Raw genomic sequence first — 13,770 nt, 5'->3', positions numbered from 1 at the left:
GCGCACACACGCACGCTCCAGATTAGAAGATTGCTGATTTTTACCTCTAACAAAATTGTTGATTTTTATAAGACCTGCAATACGAAGAAGCATAAAAGGAGACAATTATTCTTCTATTGACTATTTATTACAATTTTATCTGCGTTGATCTTTATCCATACCATTAGATCGTGTATCTCGTCATTTAAAACATATTACATCACATATTTTTAGTTTAAAAATATGATAGAAAGACTAAAATGTCATATTTTAAAATAGAGAAAACCAAATCTATAAAATGGTGAAAATAAAAGACGAAGATTATAATTAAACCTACCTTTATTGAAATATGATAGTGGGACTAAAACTGTCAGTTTTCACAATAGGGAAATCAAATTCGTAGAATGGTGAAAACAAAGGACCACAACTGCAATTAAACCTATTTTTTAAAGTGAAATATGTTAGATGAGTTAATATACAACAAATAAAAGTATATTATTCCATTAAAAAAGTATATTAATTTAAAAAATTCTCATTAATAATTTAATATGACAACTATTAATATCTGACACATGATTTTCTTTTTTTTTTTTAATTTTCACACTTATTGATATTGTGAAATGTATTCCAACTTCAAAGGTGGAGTTTAACATGGGAAAGGTGAATCCTTTCCCACCATGGGAAAGGTGTTTTTTGACCCTAGATATAATAATAAAAAAATTCAATGGTTGAGATCTTTTATTTGCTACCCTTTTGCAACTTTTTGGTTTTTTACTTGAAACAAAAATTGGGACCCCACAACATATAAAATAATGTTAAGTGAGTAGGCTTTTTTTTTTTTTTTTTTTCCGAAAGAAGAGTGGGCTGTTTTTTTATTGAGTGAGCCGATTCTCATTGTGTAAGAGATACTATGTTCTTTAATTCCTATCAAACAAATTATGTTCTCTAATTAAATTTGTATAAAAAATAATTAATTCAATTTACTGATCAATTTGCATTATATCTAAAAAAAAGTTTTAATAAATTTGCTAAGTAGCAGGTCGTTTGTAAGAATTTATCCAATTTGCCAAGCAGCAAGGCATATCTAAATTTACAGGGAATAAATCTATTCAATTTATTGTATTCACTATTTATTGTATTTAATATTCATTATAAATGATTTATGTCCACATTATTTTTTGTCGTTATTATCAAGTATATGATATGATTTAAAAGGAGAGACCAAAAGAGCGGATGAAAAAATTTACGAAGACTAAAAATTGATGAACTATTAAATATTAGCTTTTTTAATCTTTGAAAAAACAAACAAAATAAAAGAAACTTGTTTAACCTCCACATGAGGTGGCATTTAGGGTGGGAATGGGAAAGAGTTTCCCACCATACAAAAGTTTTTTTGAACCATTAGATTAAGAAGGAACACAGATTTTATGATGGTCTGTCCATACTATATCATTCATCAACATTTTCTCTCCTCCATTCCCCCACTCATGCACCCACCCCCCACCACCACCACACTGTATTTTGTCAAATGGGTCACTATTATTATTTGTTTTCGTTTTGTTCCAGAATGAAATTCACAATTATACGTTCTTTACCGAATTGTACAGTGTAAAATTGGAGAACAAACCCAAAATCGCAACCCCAATTGTTAATTACAGTTTGTCTCAATATGGTTCAAATATAAGTATGAATTTGAAAGACTGGGATTTAATTAATTGAAGGTTTGAAGGATTTGTTTTTTCTTTCGTTGATTTTCTTAGGATGGGGGATTATGACAACAAAGAAGAGGAACAAAGCGGTGGTGAGAGGGAGTGAGAAGAGTTTATGCATCGAATAGCCAAGACACCTACTAGATTTCCTGGGAAATGGGTAGGAAGGTCCAGTGAGGTGGTGGTGACAAGGATGGAGATGGGTTGTAGAGGTGTGGTAGTTACATTTGATGTTGATAGTTTATGATAAAATTATGGTCTATAGTTGAGCATAATTTTGAATTGGGAAAGTTATGAATAGTTTTTGTGAAACTGTTAAAAGTGTTACAAAGTATTGAGAGTTTTGTTTTCCTGGGTTGTTTGCAGGTTGAGAGGTTGAAGACAATGGAAAAAAAATATAGTGTAAATAGACCATGATAAGATCTTAAATCTAATGGTCAAAAACTATTTTCCTATGGTGGGAAACTCTTTCCCATTCCCACCCTAAATGCCACCTCCACATGAAGGTAAAAAGCTAACTTTCCTATGGTGGGAAAGGATTCACCTTTCCCATGTTAAATGCCACCCTTTTCTTTGTTGTTGTTTATGTGGTTCCCACTATCGTTGCTTCATCAAACCATTTTCTCTCAAAGTTATTCTCTCTCACTCTCTCCCAAACCATAAATTCCTTTTTCCTATCATAATAATTTGATTCACGCAAAATAGTATAGTTTATTTGCCAAGTACATGTTTAATTCTATGGTTTCCAATCCCATTCTGATTAAGTGTGCATATGTATGTGTGTGTTTTAATTGAACTATATCCAAGTGAAAAACTCACACTAACTTGCTAAATTGTTTGCAGGGTCAAGTGATTAGGTTACATTTGAATTTGTTTTCACTTGCCAAATGATATGCTTGAATCCCAACATGTTTCCTCCAAGTTTTGGGTAAGATTTATACTATAGTTGATCAACTTGATATACGAGTAAAAATACAGATACATTTATAAATTAAAAAAATTAGGTAGATGTATTGATATACGAGTAGAAATATAGACATCTGTATAAATAAAAAAAATTAGGTAATCGTTTTGTGGTATGATTAAAAACATATACACATGTATAAATTTAAAAAATTAGGTGCGTGTATTGATATGTGTAAAAATATAGACATATGTGTAAATTAATAAAATTAGGTACCCGAATTGGTATATGAAATAAATATAGACACATATATAAATTGAAAATAATTAGTATTGATATGTGAGAAAAATATAGATACTTGTATAAATTAAAAAAATTAGGTATCTATATTGATATATGAGTAAAAATATAGACACATGTATAAATAAAAAAAATAGATACCCATAATGATATATAAGTAAAAATATAGTCACATGTATAAAATATAAAAAAATCAAAAAATAAGTTATGGTATTTGTCTATGATTAAAAAGATGAAGATAATATTTTTTTTTTTGAGGTAAAATGATGAAGATATTAACAAGTACCTTAAACATAGGCACTATGTCTTTAGTTGTGTGAGATTGGAGAAATGTTCTTCAGGGGCCATCTTTAGCTGCATGTTTAATAAAAATAGGAAATATTAACAAGTATCTTAAACATTATTTAAACAACTAAAAATGAAATCTTTTGCAAAAAAAGTTGTGTAATTATTACTTGCACATATGTTTGACTTATATTTTTTAAATAATTTTTTTTATAATAGGTTTCTTAAACAATGTCTTCAAGACACTTTTTTTTTTTTTGAAGGAGTCTTTAAGACACTTGTTAGCATAACCAAATAAATATTAGTTCTATTTTTTATTATGTCTCTATCTAAGTTTTTTGAAGTATTGTATGATAATTTAGCATGTTGTTGATTTTTTATGATATTATATATATTAGAATTAAAATATAGATGCAGTCTTAAAAAAATTCTCTCTGAAAATATTTCCCTTCAAAGCTCAACTTCGAAGCATTCCTTAAATCATTTACAAAAATAAAACTCTTAAGTTAAATAGATGTTATTCTCCAATGAATTTTATTAGAACAAATAACTTGTTCTGAAGGAATTTTTTTTACAAAAAATAACTATTATTTTTTAGATAAACAATATGATAGTGATCATTAAAACTATTTTAGGAGCTTTGTCAAAAAAAAAAAAAAACTATTTTAGGAGTTGAAATTCGACCGCCGATCTATCCGACCTAGAGAAAAAAATAACTTTTTCTAAACCTACTTTTTTTTTTTTGAAAGATTTTTCTAAACCTACTTGAATAACTAAATCTATGTAATCTAATCTTAATGAAATGCAAAAAAACGTGGGAGTAATTTTGGTCCTAGAAAAACGGTGGTAATGCCTTAAACTAAGGCGTACCCTAAAAACTCCAAGTTAATAAATTTTGCTACGTAGACACTCGCGCCTTGCTACTTCTTCAACTTTGGACCAACAATTCGCGATTTATCTCTTTTCCACCGATGCACCGTCTTGATCGCGGTGATGTTTGGAAGAACAAAGCTCGATCCCTTCAATTACAGCTCAGGGATCGATTCAGAGTCGCCGTCGACCGACATTGGCGCTGCCGCCATAACCGTACAATTTCCCCAGATGCCGACGGTTACTTCTCCTCCACTCTTCAGCGTTGGCTTAACAAAATTCGCGATTTTCGTAGAGACTCGTTGCCTTCTTCCACCTCTTTCTATCGCAAACGAGGTATTCAATTTAATTTAATTTTATATTTTCTTTGAAATTCAAATATTGTGTGGATGTTAGGTAATTGATTAGGTTATTCAGAGATTAATTTTTGTGTATGTGTATATACAGTGATGAGGGATTTTAGTTCTGAAGAAGAATCAACAATTCTTCGTATGATGCAAGCTGTTGCTGTTCCTATACTTGGAAATGTATGTCACGTTTTTATGAACGGATTAAACCGTGTTCAGGTATGAATATGATTATCCAACTATATGCTTCTCTCATATTTGGTCAAAATAATTGTTGTTTGGAGGATTCGTGAAAAATTCTAAAAGTTATTGGACAACATACTGCCATAAAATTAGGATGTAATAATAAAAACATAAATTGTAAACCAAAAAGAGAACCAATGCTTTTAATGTCAGCACAAGTTTTTGTAGAGATAATAAAATAAAATGCAGCTTCCTTGAGGCCTAGTACAATTGTCAATGCCGATATTACCAGGCTTAACACCTTATGTGTTCAAACTCGGGACCTTGCATCTGTGTGTTTGTGGCGCTTGCCACATCGTCTACAAAATAAAAATAAAATGCAGGCATTTATCTTATACGTGTGAGTTTCTTATGAACATTGGTATGCAAGTTTAAGAATTTATCTATAAAGAAATGTAAAATACAACTAAATGTATCAAACAATTGTCTTATTGATCTGAATGCTATATGTACGGGAGTAACAGGTGTATGGATTGGAAAAACTACACACTGCATTGCTGGAAAGACCCAAAGGCAAGCCTCTTCTTACGGTATGTGATATACTAAATACTAATGCCCTGCACTGTGCAAAAGGAATCTTTATGGGTTTAATTTTTTTAACGGGGATTGCTTGCTTTTAATTTTAAATTTTCAGGTCAGCAACCATGTTGCTTCCATGGATGATCCACTTGTCATTGCTTCGCTGCTTCCTCCACAAGTTCTTTTGGATGCTAGAAACCTCAGATGGACACTTTGTGCAACTGATAGATGTTTTAAAAACCCCGTAACTTCTGCATTCTTTCGATCTGTTAAAGTATTGCCGGTCGCACGGGGTGATGGAATTTATCAGGAGGTATGGATCTAATGCACAGAACTGATAACTGTGGATAATATTTGTTTATATTTGGTGAATGGTTCCAAAACAAACTTATTATTCGAAATGAGGCTTTAGAATCTATTATAAAAGTTAACCTTTGTCAATGATGTGGCTTTTGGTGAAAACCTCGCAATTCTTCGCTTTTAATACACGCTATGACTTAAATTATTCAATTTATCTTCCTGTTCTGTCCTGGAAATGATTTTTTTTAAGTCCTTCACGCTCCAACTATCCTTGGGGTGCTTACTTTTTTAACGGCATCAAACGAAGGCCTCTGTCTTATTTCGTATCAGTTGAATAATTCTCTGTCTCATGCTTTCCCCTGACCTCTCCAAACTGGACGGAAATCACCTGTTTCTTTTTCTATTCCCCTCTAATGAACACGGCTCCTCAACATAGCTAAATATGTTAGCAATCCTTCCAATGAAAATTTAACTCGGAAAAATAGAAAATTATCAAATAAGTGAGAATGTAATTTTGAAGTGTGAGCAAGGGAAGTAAACTTTTAGTGAATGTATATGAAAAGAGACATGGTTTCAATCCCTCCAAAGTGGAATTTGTCTACATATATGATATATGTTACTTTAAATTTCAACTAATCCATCTCTTCTGCAGGGAATGGATTTGGCTCTTTCTAAATTGAACAATGGTGGTTGGGTCCACATATTCCCAGAAGGTAGTCGCTCCCGGGATGGTGGAAAAACCATGGGCTCTTGCAAGAGAGGTGTTGCCAGGTAACAACCAACAATCTTCTGCAGTATTTTGAAATAGAGTACTGACAAAAAATTTGCTCATTTTATGTCATGGTAGTTAGTTATTTAAAATTTCTGTGTTTCATAACAAGGTTATTTCCTTATTCTTTAGAGTATTATAATTAAATTGCCGACTACAGACATAGTTTGTTCTCTACAAAGGATTGAAATTGTTCCATTGGTAAATTCATAATGGCAAAATTTCAAAGTTTTGGCCTAATTGTTTGTTCTGGTATACCTTTTATCTGTATTTAAACAACAACAACCAAGTCTTTTCCCACTAAGTAGGTTCTTTTGTTTGTATTTAAATCAAATCAATATTTAAACGACAGATTTCTGAAATTATTCATTAATCGATTTTTTTATACTGTCTCTAATTATTTTTACCCTCGCACCCTACCCACCCACATACATATGAAACAACTAATGCTAGTATTGTTAGTTTTTATGCTGGGGTTGGAATTCAACCCTCGATCTTTTTATAACTTCACTTCTTAACTCCCGCACCAACCACCAAGCCAACCCTTATATCCCTTATTTTTACCATATATTTAAATGCAAATATATTTTCTGTTGTTACAGTGCTGATAAATTCTGTATGGAAGTGGACTGTATTTGTACCATCAAAACTTGCTGATAAAATTTGCTATTTTTTTAAATAACATTAGCTCAGGGATCAAGTTGAATGGATCCAATAACTCAATGAACTCAATGAGCTTAAACCTTTTTAAAGTCTAGATCTGCAATTGATATGCACAATTTGTTCGTTTTCTTGTTTAAAATTTTAATTTAGTTTTTGGATTTATGTTTTATTGCCAATGTATGATGTTTTAAATTTGGATTCTATATCATAAAAATTATGGGAGCTATTCTTGTGAGATACAAATATTAATGATATATTTATACTATTTAATATCATATTTTTTATATTGTGTTGTTGTCAGCATATTTGATTTGGATAGGGTATTATTATGTATATGTGTATATGTGCTGCAGGCATAATGTGATGCTAATTTACCACTAATACTAATTTATGACATGATACATAATACCTTAAGATTAATTAATTTCTAAAATATATCTTATGTTTCACTCTTTGCTTCTCCCTGTTTCTACTATTTTATATCGCGACAGAGCAATACAGATTTCCTGATGTAAATTTCCCCATCAGGTTTGTCTTGGATGGAGATAGCATGCCCGTTGTTATCCCATTTGTACATACAGGGATGCAGGAGATTATGCCAATAGGTGCCAGCATTCCCAGAATTGGAAAGATGGTACGTACTTTTGACCCATTTCCGAAATTATTTCATCAACACATAGGAAGTCAGTGAAATCATCAACCCCTAGTCAATCTATGAGCTTTCCAAGGTTCAAAATACGGGATGGTGCTATATTGCTAGCTTTTAGTGGAATGCCACTCTCTCTGTCACTTGGTTATGGGTCTGTTTTTCACCTCCTCAAAGAACAAAATGTTCACCTGACTCCTGATTGAATTCAGATTCTGCTGGGCGTGGCTTATATATTATTTATGTGATTAATTTTGATTGTATTTTCAGTTTAAATCTTATTGTTTTTACATGTTTGGATTGTTTAGGTTACTGTAATCGTAGGCGATCCTATAAATTTTGACGATATACTAAACATGGAGAAAGGCCCGGACGTGCCAAGAAAAAGACTGTATGATGCAGTAGCGGCAAGAATTGGTGATCGGTTGCATGAACTGAAGGCCCAAGTCGACACTTTAGCAATGGAACAAGAGACGCGGTTACAAGATCGCTCTCCACACAGCTCTGAACGAGTGTCTGGAATCTTGCAGCAGGTTGATTGGGAATTATTTGGAATGAATGACTTCCTATCTTCTGCTGATGATGATTCCACGCAGACACCAGAAACAGTTGTCCTCTCAAATACCAGTGTTTCTGAACAGCATCAGCAATCGCATGGTAAGAGAGTGGGTTTCTCATACAGGATGCGAGGTTATATGGATCAGATGGAGCTAATGTCATTTGCTGCTAGAGGCTTATTTATGAATAACAATGAAACTAAGGACTCTTCTGGCTTTAGTAGAGAGATCTGCCCTTTGAAGGCATGGAAACAGTTTTTTGATGCTCATGTTTTGAAGCAGTGGAATTACAGCATGTAGAGTGTGTAAATTTTGTTAGATAAACAGTTAAACGCAGTGGAATTGATTAGAATTTGTAACTAAAATAGCTAATTTATTAGTTTGTTTTTTGAGTTGTGGCAGGATAGAATCACATGGTGGCACTTGGCCCCTAATACGATGAAATGAAACCATGAAAAAGTTGCATTGGTCATTGACTTAGGAAATAAGTGATATTTTATTTCAGGCTTAATATATTATTGGTCTTCCTAATATATCCAGTTTATGACTTTCATCTCTGATTTTGTTTTTTGGTTTTGTTCTGGTCACTGGAAATTTTGCTTCATTTTGGTCTTCGTTATTTTAGTTTAGTACCGTGATTATTTTTCTCAGTAATGCCTTTTTTGTGTCTTGGTTTCTTGAAAAATTATCAAACAGAAACTTATCGAACTTTTACTAAATATTACAAAAATCGAACAAAAAATATCTATTAAAACATAATGTTGACGGTGGATTTGCAAGTTGCAGTTGAATGATATGCAGTGGTAAGGGTTATTTCATTCTGTCATTTGCTTATAATAACTTGGGAACATGCTCAGTCCTTCAAACCGAAATTCGGCTATTATGCATGTTCCAAAACTGCGATTGTATCGAAATAAAAACTAGCCTGGGGGTGATGTTTTAACACATCCTGCCTAATGCTTGCCACCCATGTTTCTGAAATCTGTCATTCAATTGTCAGCTGCCCTCGTTTGTTTAATAATTTATATTTTCGGCTTTCTTTTGATTGATTTTCATGTTGCCCACTGAATACCTTGAATTGAATTTTGAAGTTCACATATGTAAAGGAAGTTCAGAAGTCTAATGTGCGTGAGGTGAATAGGTCTTGCACCGTGCACGATCACTTTTTTTGCAAGCACATGATACTCCTGCATGCACCATATCATTTATCATCTTTCATAAACTTGGTAGAGTCACTTTAAAATGCCCTTTGACTTTCTTAATTGGATATCGTGTGCGTGCAACTGTGATTTATCTCTCTCGTTCAAAAGAGGTTAAACCGGAAGAGATCCATACAATTTCATGCAAGTATTATTGGATTCTCTCATGTTTTCTGTCCGAAAATAAAACAATGTATACCTCTAACTTATGCCTCATCTAATCTAATCTAATAATCTCATCCTTGTAAGGCAATTCATTCATTGAACAGCAGTAAAGTAGAATGTTGAGCGTGATTGTCGACCAAAATAATTTGAGCAGAAAGAAGTAGGGATGGCATGACAGGCAGACAAAGACAAACTTTACCGATCACATACCAAACACTCGCTACACAAAAAAAAAAAAAAAACCAAGTAGAATTAGATATTAAGTACTATGATTATTAGGCTAAGTTGGGCCCATTAAATAGAGTCCACGTCCTCAACGGTCCAGATTTACAACGAAATGAAAACCTTCTCTAATCCACCGTTGAAAAATATATGTAAGATTTCGAAGCCAGATCTTCATTCTTCCGTTCATAATTGATTTCCATAAAAAAGAATTAAAAAGAAAGAATTCCCGTGTTGTTTTGTGAGTGAGTGAGATAATGGCAGAAGAAGAAGAAGAATCAGAGCTTAGCGAGAAGCAGAAAGTTGAAATCGCGAAGTGGTTTCTTCTCAATTCTCCTCCTGGTGAAATTCAATACGTTGCAAAAGGTTCTTTTACATTTTTCTTCCTCAGCATTTCATTTTCATTCCACTTTTACATTTCAATTTGTCTAATCGTTTCTTCTTCTTCAGATGTGAAATCCATTCTCAACGATGATGGTTCGTTTAACGAAGCTGCTTCCGAAGCATTTCCAATTTACAACAAATCACACTTCATTGTTCTTTCAATGCCTGACCGAAGCGGAGATGTAACTAACTTTTCATATTTTTTAATTGTTTTCTAATTCTTAGGGTTTCATATTTTTTTTACTATTTAATTTTTCAATTAATTGGATCGGTATCATGCTATATGAATGTATGATTGATAAATCAATGTGTATTTTCTTATGTAACACAAATCCCCTGACTTGGGAACCTGCTGCATGCAGGTATTGGTTACTTCATATGGCGAGCTTGAGGACAATGCATATCTTGATCCTAGAACTGCTCAAGTAGCAATAGTTGACCATGTTAAACAAGTAAGTGTGTGTTTGATTGAATTTATTTTACTTAAAAATGAGCTTTAGGTAAGATCATTTATGTTTGTTTGGATTTGTGTGTGGAGAGTATTATAAGGACCAATTTTCTGCTTATTGAAATTGCTTGTTGGAACTTGGAAAATGTGTTTTCTGTGAAAACATTGAAATTAGAAGGAAATATTTAGTTGGAGGTTAGGGTATAAAGCAAAACAGGAAAATTTGGTATTGCAGCCAAATATGACTTGTGTTGCTGTATTTGTGCTAAGCTGTATCGTTGGCATGTTTTCTTATGACAATTTGATATATGTTTCAGGTCTGTACAGAGGTGAGACCTGCACTGGATGAAGAACTTCCATCTGCATACATTGAAGAATTTCGGTAATCCTCTCCAATTTCCATGATTGAAATTTTTTATGTCTTACCATTTGATATTCCGTTAATCTTTTACTGAAGTGACCCGCACAATGATTTTTGATGTTGAGGGGTAGAACATGCTGCTTCATTTTAGATTTTAATGAACTTATTTGCTTTTCAAATAAACTTTTTATTCTCTAGTGCTAGTACTTTATTATTCCTCAATCATCTGCGTGAACTTAGACTTTTTAAATTGTTCAAAATAGATTGACCAAATAGATCTCTTCTTTAATACAGCCACCACCAAAGCCTTTTCAGTTTTCCCACCAGATGGGGTTAGTTACAATGTCCTATCATGAATCATGCCTTTTGACAAGTATAGATTTGTTCTTCTATGCAACTATTCTATTGAGAACGTGAACCCTATTGTAGCCAGGAAGTGAGACTCATATATGTGATAGATATTAATCTCTTTGTTCGTTTTAAGCGTCTTTTAAGGTTATGACACACAAATTAAGAATAACTTGTGTTTAGTTTTTAATTTATCCTTTCTCTCAAATATTTTACTTCTCCACAGTTCTTTGTTGTATTAATTCTTTTGGTTAAAATAAGGATATACTGTAATTGACAAATGAGTAAAACAGCAATTAATCTTGGACTTTTAAAATGACTGATAAATTGGAACATAAGCTTTTCTTTGAGCAACACTTTAAAAGAAAAGGAGGGAGCATTTGGCTGTATATATCTTGTCATTAAAAAACTATATTGACTGCTTGCATAAAGTAGCTTGAGTATCGCATGCCTGTGTCTTTTGCATGCATCATCCCTTGCATAACACAGGACTTGTTTATTGCAGATTCAGTCTGGATGCTGAAATACTTAAATATGTTGAAGAAGTTTATCCAAAAGGTGTCTGCTCTGTCTACTGTGTAAATGGGAAGGATACAGAGGGCCCAGGTTCTGATTTTGAGCTTGCTGTTGTGATTTCTGCTGCTAGGCATAGCCCACAAAATTTCTGGTGTGTGAATTTAGTTGAACAAAATTCGAACTGTTTGATGACTACTTTACTAGTTATAGTTACATAGTAAAAATATGTATTAATAAAGTTAGTACTCCTTTTTCTTTGGCTTTTGTTTATAGCAATGGGAGTTGGTGCTCAATTTGGAATATTGATTTCAAAGACGACCAACAAACAGTGGAAGTAAAAGGGAAATTGCAGGTGATTTTATGTAGATATTTGATGCATTGATTTGAATGATACTTTACAGCCCTACTTTAACATAATCATTTTTATCCTATATTTAGGTCGGTGCTCATTATTTTGAGGAAGGAAATGTGCAGTTAGATGCAAAACATGAATGCAAAGATGCAACTCTTTTTCAGGTTACCATAAATCAGCATTCTTTGACTTATCAGTATATTATGTGTGAATGTATCAGCAAGTTACCTGTACATGTCCATCCACTTATTTTTGACAATCTAATGTATATGTATCCTTGTCTCTTTTTGTATATGTATTCGAAAATGGTAAGATATAGGTATAGATTATTCATGTTTCATCTTTTGATTTATTTATGTTCAGGCCCCTGATGATTGTGCGCTTGCCATATCAAGCATTATTCGTCACCATGAAACAGAGTACCTTGCTTCTCTTGAGGTTCTGAATTCGATTTCTTGTAGCTAGGATCATTCTCTTTTTCTTCTTTTTTTTCTTTCTTCTTTTCTTCTTCTTGTTGTTAATGTTGCTAATGACCATAACTTGACAGGCTTCATATCTAAACCTTCCTGATTCTACTTTCAAGGTACCCTCTATTATATAATCCTATATTTATGTTAAGCCTATGATAGTCGTTGATTTTTGAAGCCTTCTGATTATAATTTATTGCAGGATCTTCGGAGGAAGCTTCCAGTCACCCGCACCTTATTTCCATGGCATAACACTTTGCAATTTAGCTTGTCAAGAGACATCTCAAAAGAACTTGGCATTGGAAAGTAAATACACACACAGACACAACAGATAAAAGTTGTGTTTGGTCAAACACGGAGACAAGTTCCCTATATATTCAGCTATTCACCATATGTAATTGTTCAAGTCAATGATCAATCATTCTTAGGGTTACTTTATTTCCCCTCATTTGCTTTCTGTAGCGCACTCCTTTGTCTTTCCCTTCTGCCGAGTGTATTGTACTGTAATTCTTTTTTGACATTATTTGTATAGCAGTTAAGAGTTACGTGTATTTTAAGCCATTGTTACGTGTGTTTTATTTCTTTTTGCTCTCATCTTGTACAACTCTTGTTATTAACATGGAAAGAGTTATCAATTTAAAAAAATTCCAAATTGACGCGATGCTTTTATAGTTGTTAGGTTGGACATAGAAAATTGTCTGCATACAGTACACCCATGTTTTAATTTAGGTCTTAAATATTGATGAAAAACTGTTGTTCCATATTGATGAAAAATTGCAAATTTAAAACAAAACTCGTTAGATCTTGAAAATTGATGATAAGTGGTTGTTCGATATTGATGAAAATTCCTAAATCGATCTTGTCTGCATACATATAGTGGTACCCATATGTTTTATTCTAGGTCATTTGTGTTGCATACAGTAAGATGGAAACCATAACTCAATTTTTTTGGTTACAAACGGAAAAGAAAAAAAAAAAGAAACTAATACCTAACAAAAGAGATGTCTAATAATGCATTAGCAAGTAACATGGAGGAAAAATCAGAAGGAGCTGTATTTAGAAGTACTAATTTCTCATAACTTTTAACACCTAACTTAGCCAATCAATCAGTTGTCTTCCCAAAGAGTATGACACAAATCAACAATCCAATCTTGACTCAAGAGCTTCTTAATTAAGTTAATCAAGTTACCAAATCATTGAAACATATTAAGTAGATC

General features: G+C 32.7%; 2 protein-coding genes across 2 annotated transcripts; both read left to right on the top strand.

Annotated features, from left to right (window-relative positions):
- Positions 1-4,043: 4,043 nt before the first annotated feature.
- LOC146911370 (Phospholipid/glycerol acyltransferase family protein) lies at positions 4,044-8,624 on the top strand. Its single transcript, XM_085724143.1, has 7 exons — positions 4,044-4,383; positions 4,495-4,613; positions 5,102-5,167; positions 5,272-5,469; positions 6,109-6,227; positions 7,417-7,522; positions 7,843-8,624. Exons 1-7 carry the CDS (start codon positions 4,149-4,151, stop codon positions 8,389-8,391), a joined length of 1,392 nt encoding a protein of 463 aa, XP_085580269.1. The 5' UTR covers positions 4,044-4,148; the 3' UTR covers positions 8,392-8,624.
- Positions 8,625-9,853: 1,229 nt separating this feature from the next.
- Positions 9,854-13,114, top strand: CPA (Subunits of heterodimeric actin filament capping protein Capz superfamily). The gene is made up of 10 exons (XM_085724142.1): positions 9,854-10,043; positions 10,128-10,243; positions 10,424-10,513; positions 10,827-10,891; positions 11,724-11,885; positions 12,008-12,086; positions 12,173-12,250; positions 12,450-12,524; positions 12,634-12,669; positions 12,756-13,114. Exons 1-10 carry the CDS (start codon positions 9,935-9,937, stop codon positions 12,861-12,863), a joined length of 918 nt encoding a protein of 305 aa, XP_085580268.1. The 5' UTR covers positions 9,854-9,934; the 3' UTR covers positions 12,864-13,114.
- The last annotated feature ends 656 nt before the right edge of the window (positions 13,115-13,770 follow it).

This window comes from Medicago sativa, chromosome 7 (assembly GCF_051527215.1).
Source record: "Medicago sativa cultivar Bolivia chromosome 7, Bolivia_mono, whole genome shotgun sequence".
NCBI classification, from domain to species: Eukaryota; Viridiplantae; Streptophyta; class Magnoliopsida; order Fabales; family Fabaceae; genus Medicago; species Medicago sativa.
The sequence above is the reverse complement of the archived record's forward strand: the minus strand, read 5'-3'. Positions and strand labels throughout refer to the sequence as shown.